The 17,619-nt window shown below is 38.6% G+C and overlaps 1 protein-coding gene across 2 annotated transcripts in view; it reads left to right on the forward strand.

The window, feature by feature from the left end:
- The window catches only part of LOC139133105 (calmodulin-like protein 3), a 30,263-nt gene extending 12,644 nt beyond the window's left edge, over positions 1-17,619 (forward strand). The window contains exons 1-2 of one of the 2 annotated variants that reach the window (XM_070699525.1): positions 4,231-4,563; positions 14,407-17,619. In XM_070699525.1, the coding sequence (XP_070555626.1) occupies positions 4,533-4,563; positions 14,407-14,618 (243 nt within the window). In that variant the 5' untranslated portion in view covers positions 4,231-4,532 and the 3' untranslated portion in view covers positions 14,619-17,619. Of the gene's footprint in view, positions 1-4,230; positions 4,564-14,406 lie in introns of those variants that run through there. The other variant, XM_070699524.1, reaches the window with a different exon arrangement.

Below are 17,619 nucleotides of genomic sequence, written 5' to 3' on the forward strand. Positions count from 1 at the left end.
GCTTGCATTTCAAAAGATTCGTGGCCCTTGTTAAGGACTCATGGAAAGGTGGGGGCTGGCCTCATGTGCGAATTACTACCAAATTGTGTTTTCATAGTCACCTCCCCGTGTTTTATAGCGGCTCTTAAACACTTCTTCATCCCCAGGGTAGCATTCTCCTAGAAATTGAGAGACTTAAACTGTTGTTCAAAATTTCGAATTCCCATGGACAATTCCGACCATTCTTTTAAATAACGTAAAATTCAATTTTATGGCTCCCCGTGCAAATATTGGCACTAGGGAAACAAATTACTTGTGCATGACATTTACCTGAATTTGAAACACAAAATGACCGTCATCCATGTGTTAAATCTATGAAGATTTTACTTTAATTTCGCAAAACTAAGAATGTGAACAACACACTTAATCCAAAAGCTTTAAAATAATACCCTATAAGAGATAGATCTGGAAAATATAAACAAACTAATATCCGAATGATGTACCAGAGGTACAAAGACCTCAAAATTATTTCAGGTCTCGATATCTCCCCAGGCTACAAGCGGTATACAGTAAAAGTTATCGTTATTCAAATTTGAGTTGCTTGATAGTTTTGATAATACCACTTTAGGGCTGAGCCAATAATCTCGCACAGCTGTAATTTCAATACAGTTACAGTTCACAGATCGTAGTAAATAAGCTTTGGATAAAGATATTTTTAAGACACTCCTCTTCGTCACAGGTGTTGATAGCACGCATGTGACAAGCTCGCTGAGCTGAGACTGACAACTCAGAGCTGCAGCCTACTTTATGCCACAACGGTGACCTGGGCGATGACCCTTGACACAAGACGGCTGCCAGCGTGCAGCTCGGCTGATGCTATCGAACGGTGTGATATGTTTCATCCCAAACGAACATATATTGATGTCTTTTTATTCTTATTGATTTTTTAAATAAAATTAGTAGTTTTATGACTTTATTGCTTGCAAATCTTCATCAAAAGAGAAAACTGTTGAAACTGGGCTGTGACGTACGATGACACAATTACAAGAATCATTGCAATGGCTGCAACCATGCCGTCAAGAATTAAGATACGGAATTTTTAGCTTAACGTACTGTACTGACGCATGAGTGTCCGCTAGCCGCTTGCCGTCGCCTTTGGGCGTCCCGCTGCACGAGCTGTTACTGTTATATACCACTGAACTTAAATTTACTTCTCGAAGACAAGAAACATGAACTTATTTTTCCTACAACGCACATTTTATATTGACATAATATACAGAGAAATAAACAAGAACTGTGACAATTGCTGGATTTTTTGCAAATGCGTTCACAAAGTATCTTGAAGTTTGTACAAGATTATAAGAAGAAGTTTACAGTCAAAACTAAATGACTTATGTTCGTTAGACTACTATAGATAAGATAGGAGACTACCTATGGGTGTCACAGTATTAGATAATCTAATTGGTTTGCATGCGGAAATGCTGATCGAGAAAAAAATCATCGTAATATTTTCGTTTTCTTCAAACGTTAACAAAAAACTGAAAATGAAAAGGCATTTTAAAAATACAGTTCAAAAACTAGTGTCATCGCACTAGATTTCAAGGTAAAATTGCAAAATCATTCCTTTCTGTAGAATTATTTAAAGAAATGCTGACTCAGCAGTTTTAGATAAATAATCATTATGTACCTTCATAGCTCATGCTATCAAAAAGTCCCTTATAGAGGCTTTTTTTGAGAATTCTGCAATGCAGGAAATAGGAAATGACGTCAGTTACAACCAGCTCTCTATATGTTTAAGGACTGATTTTGTCTTTACAAAGCAATGTAATGTTCATAAAATCAAAAGGTATGGCATATTTCTATACAAATAAATCTTAGAATATCAAAAGAGAACAATGATTTTACCATAATATTTCATGTACACTGCACAACATATGCAAAACAAGCTTTAGCCGCTTGTTTTGCCGGAATTATTTACCAAAGACAAAAACGGAAGCCTGGCTTCGGTTGAAAACGCATGGGTAGCAGCACTACATTTCCCCTAACTCAAACAACAGGCCTGTAACCCCCTTTATTTCATGTTTATTTTTATTGTTAATATACGTCAAAATGCAACATGCGCAAAAATCAGGAAAACTTACAAAATTCTCTAACACAAACTCAAGTTATTTCCGTCTTCCTATTGAACTTGAGGACATTCATTCAGGAAGACATTAAACGAGAGTCTGGAGCGACCTTGACGGAGCCAGACAGCTATAATAATTTAGCTTTATAGCTAAAATATTAACAGTCTACATTTGTTCATGATATTGTGTTGAATAAGTGACTTCAGTGTTTAAAGATGTTTGTGTCAATTCATGCAAAATAAGAATGCTTTACATCGTTACTGTTTCTTCAAAAAATAAAGGCCTAATGATAATAACTGTTATTTTTGAGAAGCCGTGTCTTTGTTTGCAACTTACATGCTTCATACTGTTTTTATAAAAACCTCTCAGTTGAAGTATGTTGATATATAATTATCAGCCTTGCACACAAAACGCATGGTGAACAATATGCACTGATACTAATGCTGGCAGGTGAATTCTAGTCTGGACAGAAATTCAGTCAGCGACAATTGTGATTCGACATTGTACACAAAAAGGCTCTTTTAACAGGATAGACGCTTGGAATTCGATATGACTTTGGCAATTTATGAACGGACAGTGTTTACAAAACAAAACTAATAGAAATCACTTTAAATGACTCAGCCGGCAGAGTTTTAAGTATCGCATATCATCTTGCTGTTCCCAGCGAGTTTAGCCTATATGCGTTTACGGATGCAAGTTTCCTACTATATAATGCGTCATTACTTAAATTAGTCATAGATGGCGCTAAGGAACTGTCATAATGGAGAAATTCAAAACATTGACTTGGAATATATCTTTTCTCTAAGGAAATGTTTGTCGGATAAACATCGTCAGAAGGAAAGAAGTTCGTCGTTGCGGGCGCTGTCATTTCCATGTGGCAATTCACTTGTAATTCACATGACACATTCACAGTTATGTAGGTTTCTTTTATTTGCAACTTGTTGGAATAAACTTTATCTTTTTCAAAAAACAACAACAACAACAGATGGGCTGGTAGGGGACAAGTCGTGGCACACATAATTAGTAAAAGAGATTTGTCTGTCGACATGCATAGTGGCGGCTACCACCAAGCGACACCGAGCTGGTTGAGGAAAATCCACAGCACTGACGAATCCATGCAAAGCTGATATTTGTTAACTAACTTCGGATGACACCAGCAATTGCAGACTTAGACCTCACACAGATAAAATGACAATTGATGACCGACAACGGAGCATGTAAATGATAACACTCATATACTTATATTTACCGACTTCGTCCTTGCTTGCTTAACCACACACTTTTTCACTCAGTTACTCATTCATTCAAGTACCTGTTAACTCAAAGTCCTCAAGTTAACCGCTCGCTTGAAATCACCTTATCAGTTAATACTTACGTGATGCATTTTTACCTACCCACTTACTTTCGACTTCTCAGTAACTTATATTTGCAGCTTATTTAGTAAAAGCTACCTAGCTACCTACCTAGCTATCCACTTACTTACTTACTTACTTTCTTACTTACTTAATTGTTTATTTGCTTGCTTACGTACTAATTAACTTACTCATTTATCTTCTTACTTACTTTTTTACTCACTTACTTATTACTTACTTACTTACTTACTTACTTACTTACTTACTTACTTACTTACTTACTTACTTACTTACTTACTTATTTACTTTTTTACTTACTTACTAATTTATTTATTTTACTTCCTTACTTATGTAATTACTTTAGACTTAAAGCTGACTGACTCACTGACTCACTGACTCACTCACCCATACCTATTTACCTCTTCCTTACTCAATCACCCACCTGTACCAATCTACCCCTCCATCCCTTACCTAATCTTATTTAAATGCTCACTCACTCACTAATAACTCACCCTCTAACTCCTTCATTCGTTTGCTGAGCCAGTCACTAGGGACACGTCAACCCGCTTTTTATGTACCTGCAAACAGTTCGATTGCATTGCCTTTTCTTTACACTATGGTTTCGTGTCGGAGTTCTTTGCACTTTTCATACTACCGTTTTGACACGGTTCATTAACAGCGCAAGCGGCTTCAATTTACGCCACGAGTCACAAACAGAATGGTCGAGGTGACCAATGTTGCCATAGCAACGCCTTGTAAAGAGTCGCGGCGCGGTCTTGTCACTCTCAGGGACGAGGTTTCTGTCAACGATCTCTGATGCGCTCTAAGGAGCTTATTGACTATGGAGATGACATGAAATAATACTACTTTTAGTACAAGAACATCATTCATCGTGACAATCGACGTCATCAAGAACACAATACCAACTCACTTTCAGCCTTTGTGCCTGTATAAGCCCAACGTTGAAGGCACTGCTTGTCGCGACGCGTCCACCATTCAACAAGTGGCGGGGAAATCTCTACAAGGTCCAAACTTAACTTGCTCCTTCATTTTTAGAGGACATGTGCCGTGCGTGATGGGTTGTGGATCAAGCCATGAAGTTGACGGTAAGATAAATTTGTAATCCCCCAAAAATTTTAAGACACGCGATGACAATGCTACTTACTTATGCCTTCCAACTACGAAATATTAAGAGCCTAACTCAGCCCAACATAGCAGTATACGGTTACGAGACAACAAAACCTGTTTCGTAGAGGTGTGCTTTCCTTCGACGGCCAAGAAACTCAACCAAGGTAATTACTGATATATGCCATGGTCATATCAGGCTTGACATTTTACAAATGCTATGCAAAAATGTGACGTGTCAATCGACTCTAAGGTAGGGTTCTTGAAACGATTTATTTACTACTAGTTAACAGAGTGTTGGAAATCTATTCTGATAACTTCTGCTATCAAATGTTCGTCGCTTTTACAAACAACACTAAATGCAAGTGACTGGAGACTATTTATCTCTACTGTATACACAATCCTAAGTAAATCATTGTTGGTCAAACGCCCATTAGAAATCTCTTTATTATTGTTTGCCGTACTCTTAAGCAGCATACTTCGGCGAGCCACACCATTCGTATAAACAGTCCGTGGTTAAAAGAGGTCTATTTAACTAAAACATTGTAAGTTCCTTCAGCGTTGTACACGAAAAAATGCCTTTCAAATCAATCATCGTCATCTCTCCAACTCCGTCGTTCACCCCAAGAACCGTTGTGGTACGGAAATATGTACAGTCATAGCGTAAGAAATATAATTTGCTATTCGCTTTACTACTATATGAATGTCCTAGCCTCGTACATGAAGGTAGCTTCATTCGAGGACAATTTTTAAAAGGGATAGACATGATAACAGAATATATTTTCTAATTCAACAAACGTTGGTTTTCTATGGTCTACCAAATAACCAAACCTGGAGACTTTGCAACTTAAAAGGTGTATTCAGTTTGATAACAACAATGTTTGTTATTCTGTCATAGTACAGTAACCGACAGATGATCTTACACGGTGGAGTCGAAAAGTGATATCGTTGAGCCAACTATTTTTTTATTCCACAAGTACTGAGGAACAAAGGACGACTTGCGCGTTTGTTTCTTCAACGCCAGAGGGTCGAAATCGAAGGCGAGCTGCCCGCCAGGACCACGAAACATCGTGATGACATTAATCGGGCCGCGTTCCTATCCTTGCTTTGTTCCGAGGGATTCCCGTTGGACAAGGACAGGTCCTTGGAGTGTAGAGTAATTCTGCGTTGCTGTCTACACCCTTGTTGTCAATTATAATTCCTTTCAAACAGTTGAGACAGCCAAACAATGATGTCAGTCGATAGACTTATCGTGTTGGTGAAATTTAAGGCAGTGTTTCATTTGCCGTGTTATGGCAAGAGAATCCTTTGGACAGAAACAGTGACAGCTCCATTGAGAATAGAGTAATTCTCTGCCCACACTGTCTTGTCCATTTTTCTGTTCATAGCATTTAAGACATCTAAACGATGTTGGTCTCAATTGGACATAATGCACGGTTGTTTCCACTTTAACAATAACTACAAAGGCGCGTACACGCAGGTGATGAATAGCCTTGAATAAACGCCGGCTTCTATTTTGTAGCATCGTAAAAATTTTATGGGCTACAAAAAAACAGGGCGTTTCGTTGAAAGCTGAACAAGAATACATTGGTTACGGTTAGGTATGTAACCCTTGACCTCTTTTGCGGGGCTGATATATAGGAATGGTGTAATTATCCCTACGTCGAAGCTACTTGGTAGTTAAAACCTATAATTTGCAGAAAAGAAAACAGTAAACACAATTCTCTACATATCTAAAAGAAGTAACCCCTCCGGTCGTCTGTGCCTTTCACTTACTTAGGTATTTATTTTAATATCTTTAAAATCCTGTGGTAACTTAGTTAATGATGGGCGAGGCTGAATTTGCCAGTAATTTTCATTTGTGTACCAGCCACAGAAAACGTTAAAATTGTGATGAATGGCCTTCATTACTCGCAAAATGAAGATCCGGTTTGTATAGTGATATGACATCACACGAGGTCCAATAATCAGTATTATTCAAGGGAAATAATTTACCGGGTCGATCCAAGATACAAAGAGAGAATGAGCCTTGAACCACTGCTCAATGATGGTACCAGGTGTCCGGAATGGGTAAGCGTACCCTGCTAGCATGCCACACCCGTCAATATTGACCCCAAAGTGACTCGGACAAATTGAGTGAAATTCGGAAAAGGCCACAAAATTACTGTTGGGAATTAAGATCATGGATTATACTCTTAGTCTTCATTTAATAAACAGACGTGTCGTATTTCGATACCACATGATCACATCGCCGTGCCTACCAAAGAACTTCTTAAATAATCTGACTTGTCTACTTTCTGAGAATCCCTGTCTCACTAGTTTTAGCGCTTATATGACTTACGTCTTACTCGAAATCTTCATATAATCTACAAGCTCCACCATATCTCAGGAGCTGTGAAATGATTATGTACATAATCCATAAGCTTGATCTGATGATCTATTACTGCACAGGTAGGTTTAAGTATAGCCGTGTTGATCTTGACTGATATCAATATTGTTTAGGGTAGCACACTGTTGACTGTAGCATGACCTTTCAAAGAAAACAGTCTCCTTATCAAAGGTAGGGAAAGTTTATGAATTCAAAATTGAAGTCGTCCCTTTTGTCATACAGAACTCCTTTATCAATGAAATTCATGGAAATACATGGCGATTGTTTGCCACGTGTATCATCACAAAATCTTGCTTTATATCATCACAATTATATTTTTTTAATGAGACACAAGGAATGCTCGGTGATACACAAAATACGATCGAAAGAGCTGACAATCTCTGGCCCCACTTTAGGATATATAAAATGTGAAGTGTGATGTTAATATGGAAAGAATGCACTCAATGGTATAAAACTATGTGAAAGCCCATATTTAATCACATTATGCATTTCCAAACAGGGCATTTCAAAGCGATAATATAATAAGACGCGGGAAGATGTTCCTTTCGATTTCGGGTGCCAGTCAATTCACCTGAAATCAACCTAGAAATTGAACGATATCCGAAAAAAGTTACTTAAATTGCATGAAATAAAGTTTCACGATAAAAATTATTTTCCTTGCATATATTTTAATAAATAGCAAGATTTTCTGCAAAAAGTATGTGCAATAGATAGTTCACAAGTATGTGCAATAGATTGTTCGGCTGTTGTAGGCTGAAGCAGTAACCACTTGGCAATCTTACAAACAGGATGAACTTGAACAAAGCGTGAACGGTAGGCCCCTAATCATTCTCTGGAGGAATATTCGTTTATTAGTGTGAAGCTTCAATTGATAATGAGGCGGATGAAAATGCTTGAAAAGGCGAAACGCTTTTTTCGCAGATTTAAATTTGAAAATTTAAAGCAGCCACCTCGCACTGTCGTTTACGCGGTCGAAAATAATAAAGAGCGAACAACGTTTTGCATTGGTAGATTTCTAGAAGACATGTCAGAATTATGAGATGTCAGGATTAGGATTGGCTCTGAAAATGATGCTTAATTGGCCATTCGTAAGGTCTACACAATTTAGTAAAATTTTCATGTGATAGATATACTCAACATTTCGCCAGGCTGTAGTACCCTAGACACCGAAGTTCTATTTCTTTCGTTTTATTTACAATTACTCGTCAAATACAGGCCACAGTGACTTCCGAATGACCGTGTTAAAAAGCCATTCTCCTGTGTTTTCCAAGAGACGTTGTTCTACATATACTCCATTGGGCGGAGTGGCATTGTCTCCGGGCCTTCGAGGCTACGTCCCTTTATTTGGCGTGTATTGTCGCGGACATTGAGGACGCACGCAGTGGAGACACGTATTCGTTCTGGCTCTGTGAACGAGAGAAGGCCGTCTCCGCGGAGAGACATCCTGTTTACCGTTGAAACTCACAGTGGGTGTCGGCGGTTACCGTTAAAAGTTTGTTGAACAACAGAGGAAATACACCGTTTGTGTAGGGTTTATGTGATGAGTGAATGGATACAGTAGAAGGAAGGACTATGGCGATATTGTCTTACTATACGGTGTTCTACGGTTAATGTCACCGGCATTGATAGACTCAGCTTCGCTCATATGACCGATTTCAAAAATTTGTAACCAGGGGTGTTTAAAGGACCATAAATTCAAACTTTTGATAGCTTTTTTCCATTTTTTTTTTAAATTAGTATGTTTGTTAATTGCGAGTTCTTATTCTACTCAAAAGAATGTTAAAACATCTACTATTTAGCTTGTCAACATAGTGTATATGTGTAAAACTACATTTGAATTCTAGTCCCGACCAGAATTCACTTGTCAACAATAACAACGCAGTTTTACCGAGTACAGGAGGAGGGACAAGCTGAATACTGTATATATGGACGTGTTTTGGGGAGTAGAACAAAAAATTATAGTTGACATTAAAAACAAAAGTAGTGAAAATAATATCAAAAATTTGCATTGTTGGCACTTTAACGTATAAATATGCATTTCTTTTCAACATTTTGATCAAGACAAACATTTTGAGCTACGTTTTTCGCAACTGGCTTCTCGCTTTTAAACATTTTCCTCTCTCTCACACTGGGCTTCCCCAATTAAAATTCCAAATTAAGAAAATTCTCCGAGGCCTTGCCGTCTTTTTTTTGCAAAGCTCCCAGTGACGTTTTCTGCATTGCAAAAGACGTTTATTATACTCTTTATTTTGCGCCAATTCATCTCCTCGCCATCTGGTCTTTTCTAAACTGTCTCTGGGCAAACTTTGTGCAACTTTCCTCTCACCCAGTGAGGATAAAATATTCTCATCTGCCGTTATATCGTCTTCCCTGTACGAGAAATAAACGACACCAAGCCTGCCTGCGGCCGCCAATGAAATCCACCGAGTTTGCACGGAAAGCTTTTTGTGTGGTGGTCCCTGTAGACAGCTTGCCGGTGATCTAACGCCTGACTGGCTAGATCGATTGATGTACAGGTATATTCGTTGACTGAGTTTTGAACGGACACACTGGTGACCTGACTTTGGCATCCGGAGTAATATTTCGAAAAGCGAGTTCTAGAATGCCAGAGTCGAGAGTTACCGTCAGTTTGTTATAAGATCAGGCAACCGTACTTCTTAGCGGCATTCTGACATTGTGGACAGAAAGTTTGAAATAACCGAGTATCCGACAACAGAACAATAATAGAATGATACCAACTTTATTGTTAGATACAGTAGACAGTAAGGTACACCAAGGGGAAGAAATACAGAAACTAGCTTGAACAGTCGGCCAGTACATAACAACAGCGAACACATGTTCTGATGGATATAGTGCCTATACATCGACGATGTCTTGTTCACTTTACCCACGACGCAGCAATACAACCATTTTCAGAATTAGAGCGCGAAGGCACTGCAGTGAACTGCAATAAAACTGATCACACTAATTAGTTTCAGCTGTAGCTAGCTGGCAAAGTCGACAACATTGTATGTCCTATGCAGACAGTTTGTCTGGGGAAGTTGAAATAAAAAAGATTTGTACATGGACCAGTGCATGGTAATGTTACATTGTATCTTAATCTTGAACACAGGGTGCCAATCATAAACTCTCATTTACAACTCGAGCCTCAAACAGAGCTAGTTTTGCAGACTTTTTGGTCTTTATCAAGTAGCCTTGTTCAACACCAAAGTGGCAACGGCTACAGCTGAAACTAATTAGTGTAAGCAGTTTTATTGCAGTTCACTGCAGTGGCTTCGCGCTCTATTACTGAAAATGGTTGTAATGTCAACAAAGGCACGATTTTGTTAAATGCGAAGAGGGGTAGTTGTATTATATCGTTCCATTGTCATCATTCTTTTTGAATGTGGAGGGAAATGAAATAAAAAAGCACTTGAAAACAAGAAGCAAATAAAGTACAATTACTTTGGTATCTTGCTATCGGAATATTCTTCTCACGCGATATGTTTCTGACAATTACTCTTAGGAGACGCGCATTGTGCTGGCTACACGGTTACACACCAACCATAGCAACTAGAATCGTGGTCATGGATTGACATATCAACAACGGGACGAAGAAATACATATCATAATTCCCTATCTATCTCACTGTCCAGCTACAGTAAAAATTTTAGAATACCTTATATGCACCCACAAGGCCCAACGAACTAAAATTTTAGAATACCTTATACGCACCCACAAGGCCAACGAACTCGCAGTGTTATCTACTATTAATAATGCAACTAAAAAAAACATCTTCCTTATGATTCTAGAGTCCATTCGAAACAGTTCATTCTTAATACGGACTCCGCGTTGTTTCTCAATCAAATCTTACGGCTGACTGTGCTGCCTTTGGTGGGTGGTTGTGACAAATCAGTTAAAGAGACAGAAGTTGAAATTTTAGGAAATATTTCATCAATTATACTAGATTCATCCAAATAAATCAATGCAGTTTTCTTATTGGTCTCCAAAGCGTTCGTTGAAATACAAAATGTTGCAAACATAGCCTAATTGTGTATGTACAGTGAATGTGTTAGGTGTACAATACAGAATGTTATTGATAGAAACGATTTCTTGCTTCGTCCAAACATAGAAAGTGGAGCGATAGATGCTCTAAACCATAGTTGTCAGCGAAAAATTGAAAACGGGACATTGTCCAGATAAGGGCCGTGTGTACAAACTGAACGTAAAACATTTTGACATGATTTTGGGGATAGAACAAGAAATTATACTTTTACAAAAATCAAAGAAAACACAGGCGATGGAGAAGCTGTAATTGACTTCAGTTGGTGTTCAAACAATATCACCCAGGCCGCCTACCGCAAGTTTGAAGTTGTTGTGTCCCAGGTGTAAGGAATGAAGTCGCAGTTTAGTGTTCATGCAGCAAAGGCGGATTCGGTTTCAACGAAAAAAAAGACTCGCGTCTTGCCCGTGTAGAATCGGCGTGTCTTTCATTAGTCAACAATGGAAACGACTCCCGTTTGCTTTGACAACATTCTCTGTACCTATCCTATACGTCATGCGATATGGCGCCCTCTTGACATTGCTGACAAACGCCGACAAAGGCAGGCTTATACCATTATACCAGCTTGCAACATAAACCTCTTTCAGCTACTGTTTATCAGACTGTGGGATTTCCAATGCATTAAATCAACATTTGTCACGGTTTCCAGTATTTAGCCAATAAAGAACGTGGACCCAAATCGACAGAACCCGAATGGTGTAAAAGTCAGATTTATGGCGATGTTTGAAAATACAGAATTTCTAAGGGATAGCAACCATAGGTTTTACAACATACTCATTACTTTTGTGCAAGAAAGGTTATAAACTAATTGTTATTCTAAACCCACAAAAGGGCAGGATTTTTTAACAGTTTTATCTCTAAGCAAATTGACTAACTGTGCACATAACTTTCAAAGGAGATCAAAGGACTAAAATCACATAAAGAGTCAATGTAAACATCCACTAGTGCGAGAACCAGGGATTGAGAAGTGCCCCTTTAAGGTAGAATGCGCCTCTGGGACAGATACTTGGGTTCTTAAATTTCTGTTATACTTTTCTAGAAATTTTCAAGATCAGAAGCTGCTGTATTGATCGTGCAAAGTGTGTCTGCGATTTTTGTTTGAGGCTGTAGATGGTTTCTTGTGACAATGTTCCAGCTGGCACCTTTAACAATCCATGACAAAAAAAAACCTAAGATGGATAAAAGGACTCGGCCACTTTTCAAATTGTACTGCCAATGGTCAGTGCTTATTTAGACTGGAAGCACTGCATCATTCGTATAGAGAAGGAAAACAGATTTTTCAGAGTTCATTCATAAATTTACTGTCACATGATCCTCAGGTAAACAATGATCACAAAATACAAATCACAGCATTTGCAAATATCGAGGCTTTCAGAAAATATATACCTTTAATGGGGTTTACAAGTTCGGTTTTTTCAGAGCAGTCAGTCTATGAGGGACCAAATACTTGTCCTCCGTATGTTAAGAGACAATATATATTTGGACTGTTAGCCATATAAAGACAATGCAATGCCCGATGTCATTGATGACGATTTAGTCTTATATAACATAGTTTGCAAAGGAGTAAGCTACCTTCTCATATTGAACACAAGGAACTTTGGCAGAACAAGGATTATTTTACAGAATTTTTACAGGGAGAGCAGAAATAATGGAAAATGAGCTTGGGTCAAAGTTGATAGAGCTTTCTAATTAAATGTAGAGTTTCAGCTAACTTTGACCGGTTAAACTCAACGCGTGAAGTAAATGATTTTCATTTTCAGACACTCTTGACTGCCGTGGGAATATATATATATACGCTCTTCCGCTTATGGTTTTGAAATATGCCATGGCTTGCAAATCCTGTCACTGTGACTAAGTGAAGCAAAAAGGCCGATTTACAAGTCTGTAAATCAATTACCTGAGAAAAGTCGTCACAGATTTTCATATTAACGACTCAGAAATGGTATCAGTAATCCTTTGTTATCCACGGCCAAGCCTTCACCGTCCCGCAGTTGACTTAGTGCTGGACCGTTGATACCCTTGTAACTACAGGGAAGGGCAGATGTTAGCAGGCTAAGAGGCTAGCATAGTGAGACGAAGAGTAATTATAGAAGTAGGGAAAGCAGGCAGACAGACAGAGAGTCAGAGTATCAGTCCGCGAGACGCATTCCACCTTAATTTTGTTCGATTTGTAAAGGTGTATAATTCTTCTCCTCAAATAAGTTTTGTCTTGAAAAAGGCTTCACCCAGTGGAATTTTGCAAATGCCAACACGGCAGAAAAATGTGAGTAACATGACAGACTTTTATGCTAGTTATGTTATGTTATGTTATATTTATTTATTAAAGTGTCATGTGTGGTCTTAAACAGCTTGGTTGCCACACCCAGCCCCAAGGGCTTACAAGACACTAAAACAGTAAATAAAGTACATAGATATGAATAGCTCGAAATGTAATTTAAGTATAAGAAGCTTCTTGTCTCATTGAAAATGCATGATAGACATAGGATGCCAATTGGGATGGCATGTCGCTCATTAGAAATTTGAGTTTCTGATGTACATCAAATGAATCAAATACAGAGCACAAGTTTCTGGCTTTAGAGAACAATTGTTTCCTAATAACATTGTAAAGTGTGCAATCAAAAATAGTTTTGGAAATGTTTATTTGTTAATATTGAATCCTTGTGTTCATCTAAAAAGTATCATTGCTAATGTAACCGTTCGCTACTTGCTGCTTGCACATTAAGTAAATACTGACTATATAGCGAAAAGTCCAAAACAAAAACATGTCTTCTAAGGTCAAATCTTTCAATTTGAGTCAAAATGTTTTTCAAGTGGTGTATAGGTCTTTCATTGAGAGTGTTTCAACCTTTAATATCATTCATGGCAGTTTGACTTTCAAAAAACAGGTAAGCTTTCTCGTATTGTGAGGATGACAGAAAAAAATATTGGCCGTCGTCAACATTCTCTTGTAAACCTTTACAATTCGGCAGTAAAAAGGAAAGCGCAAAGCATTCAGGAATCCTGAACACTTCCTTTATGGTTATTTCCAGATGCTCCCATCAGGGAGACGTTATTGAGTCTCGGTCCCTCGTGCAAATAACAAACGTCTTCAAATAGTCATTTCTTCCAACAGCAATTTTTATTTCAATTTTCAACTAAAACTCTAGTTGTTTCAAACTTCTAGTCGGCTTTTAAGTGTTTGAAATGTCTTAATTTTTCTATTAATATTGCCTTTTCACTGTATAATACCGTCTCATTTTATAAAATGTTCTTGACATTTGTATTATTTTAATCTGTTGAGTCCGAAGGCAACTTTCTAAATGTATCTGTGGACAGTATAGTATCTGACTTGAATTAAATTTAGTTACATATATGTTTACACAATTTTATAATGATTCTTCGTCCTCGTTTTAGGGCACATGTCAGAACAGGAAATCTACGAGGCCTTCCGAGCCATAGACATCGACGGCAGCGGGACGATAACGGCCGACGAGCTGAGGCAAGTCATTAAAAAACTTGGCGAAGAGTTGTCCGAGGAAGACATCGAGGAAATGATAGAGCTAGCGGACACGAATGGCGACGGGGAGATTGACTACGGAGAATTTGTTCGAGTCATGAAAATGTGATATAATGTGCATCTCGGATGTGTACTCGATAATGTGCAGGGCGTTGCCCTCCGAACATATTTACAAAACGGTCGCTGCAAGCACGTGTATGGCTGAGATGGAGACATGGTACATCACCCAATACATGAGTTTGTGTGTGTTACTAAGCAGACTACTATGCGGAAATGACAATCATGGCGGTTTCAAAAAGTATCTCTGCTCGGCGCAGCGGGACCTAGATTCCCTTTATGAAATTTTTTCTTTTCATAGTTTTTATTTAACATAAAAATAAGAGAAAAAAATCAGCGTAATATGGAATGTATTTTTATGAAAATAACAGCAAAAATAGAAGAAATGACAGGAGTAAACGGTAAACTGTGTAACTTGCACAAATAACAAATGTGCTACCTCTGCCATGTAGTCGTCCACTCAACGGATTTTGACGATATCCCGCCTTTTCCACTATTTAAGCTTAAAATTAATGGACATTTCATCATAATCATCAACATAGCTGCGGCAGCATTGAGTGTATTATCTAAAATAGGTTTGTTCTCAAATCACTCTCCAAGCTTTAAAACTCGTTCATAAATGAACCGAGTGCCACAAATATATCCTGAAGTGCCATAATTTGGCGCCTTGCCTGCTTGTCGAAAATAGTGCTGGCAGGCGATATTTTCTCTACCATTGTGACCCTGTGTGTTTGCGATAGCAGGGCCCTGAAAGTTTTGACAATTATTGTCGTGGTACGGTCAGATTAATGTATCTTTTTGTTTGCAAAATTCAGAAAGGCAATGCATATATATGTATAAACATAGGTTGTAATTTATTTGCTCTCAACATTCTAAACAACGACTGCAGCTTGCAACAGTAAATTTACTGCGTGATAAAATTAATTAAATCTAAGTGACAAAATACAAAAGTGGCAGATTCCCGCATCAATAGGCATTGCCTTTTTTTATCATGCAAGTAAGTTGATACAACAAGAGTCTACACCAAGAGGGCACTATTACTGCCACTTTGTGGTCAACAAATATTTTTGATATGATACTGCATCATGGCACTTTACTGCAGTCCCTCGTGGGCTATTCAGCTCTGGGACTATTCGCCCCATAGACGAGTGTACAAACGCGAGAAACAACCAAAGTCTGGAAACAGAATGGCTAAAAAAACCACGCCATGTCACATTCCGTGTCCGATTTCACTGTGGAAATTAGCAAGTTCATCTATCATGTAACCGTCGATCGTTCCCTATCATTCTCAAAATTCATACCAGGTACTTAATTTGCTTCAAAAACGCTCGTTTCGTGTGATTTTCGGCCGAATTCGACGGACACATCGTCAAAACATAAGCGTGAGCAACTTTCCGGCACCTCTTGGGTACCTCCACTTTACTGACGTTGGCGCCGCCTACCCATGAGGGGTGACTGGAATGTTGCTCACGCTTATGTTTTGGCGAGGTGTCTCTCGAACTCGGCCGAAAATCCCAGGAAATGAGCATTTTGTAAGCAGATGAAGTATCAGGTATGAATTTTCGTGTGATTTTCGGCCGAGTTCAGAAGACACGTCGCCAAAACATAAGGCATGAACAACCTTCCAGTCACCCCTCATGGGTACGCGGCGCTAACGTCAGTAAAGTGGAGGTGCCCAACGTCCACTGTAAGGTGACCGGAATGTTGCTCACGCTTATGTTTTAGCGACGTGTCCGTCGAATTCGGCCGAAAATCACACGAAACGAGCGTTTGTGAAGCAAATTAAGTACCAGGTATGAATTTTGAGAATGATAGGGAACGGTCGACGGTTACATGATAGATGAACTTGCTACTTTTCACGGTAAAATCGAACGTCGAAGATGACATGGTGGCACAATCCCTATACGAAATAGCCATTTCATTTCCTGACTTGGGTTGTTTCTCGCTTATGTACACTCGTCTATGGGGCGAATAGTCCCAGAGCTGAATAGCCCACGAGGGACTGTGACTTTACTGACAGTTTTGAATTCATACACACGGGGACTACTCAATTCTCAGAAGCTTTATCGGTGAAACTTTTTCCCAATCATTTTGCTATGTTTTTACAATATTATTTATTATGGCCCAGAACAAAGAACTATGTGCCTTAGGGTGGGTGACCATTTTCCCGACGGCAGGAAAGTACAACCATTTTCAGTATTAGATAGCGAAGCTGCCGCAGTGAACTGCAATAAAACTGCTTACACTAATTAGTTTCAGCTGTAGCCGTAGCCACTTTGGTGTTGAACGAGGCTACTTGATACAGACAAATAGTCTGCTTGTACAAGGGCAAAACTAGCTCTGTCTGAGGCTCGGGTTGTAAATGAGAGTTTACGATTGGCACCCTGTGTTCAAGATTAAGATACAATGTAACATTACCATGCACTGGTCCATATACAAATCTTTTTTATTTCAACTTCCCCAGACAAACTCTCTGCATGGGACATACAATGTTGTCGACTTTGCCAGCTGGCTACAGCTGGAACTAATTAGTGTGAGCAGTTTTATTGCAGTTCACTGCAGTGGCTTCGCTATCTATTACTGAAAATGGTTGTAAAGTGTCTCCTGCCTCGAGGGTATATAGTCCCTTGTTTGGGCTATATTTTTATTACCTGCCTGTCATGCATAGTTTTGATTCCAAATTTTTGAGTTTACTTTCAAAGGACAATCATACGATTTATTTCCATGTTAGACGAAAATCCGTTGAGAAAATAGAACGATTTTCGTCATCGAACGGCGCATTAATATATTTAAATCACTGTTGTGCGGTTTATCGATTTTTATGCATAATTTCCTACAAAGAGTATTTCCTATAAACCATGTATAGTGAGATCATTTTCAAACTTGTCGAGTTTAAACTTTATACTTTGGGTTCACTTTCAGTCCATTATGACTATGCGCCCGATTTTATGGGAATCGTTGACACTTTACAAGATCAGTATGATTTAACCTATGATTGAACCTGTCATTTTTTGCAAGTCAAAATAAAATACATGTCAGGGTGCTTTCATTAA

This window comes from Ptychodera flava, chromosome 5 (genome assembly GCF_041260155.1).
Source record: "Ptychodera flava strain L36383 chromosome 5, AS_Pfla_20210202, whole genome shotgun sequence".
Taxonomy (NCBI): Eukaryota; Metazoa; Hemichordata; class Enteropneusta; family Ptychoderidae; genus Ptychodera; species Ptychodera flava.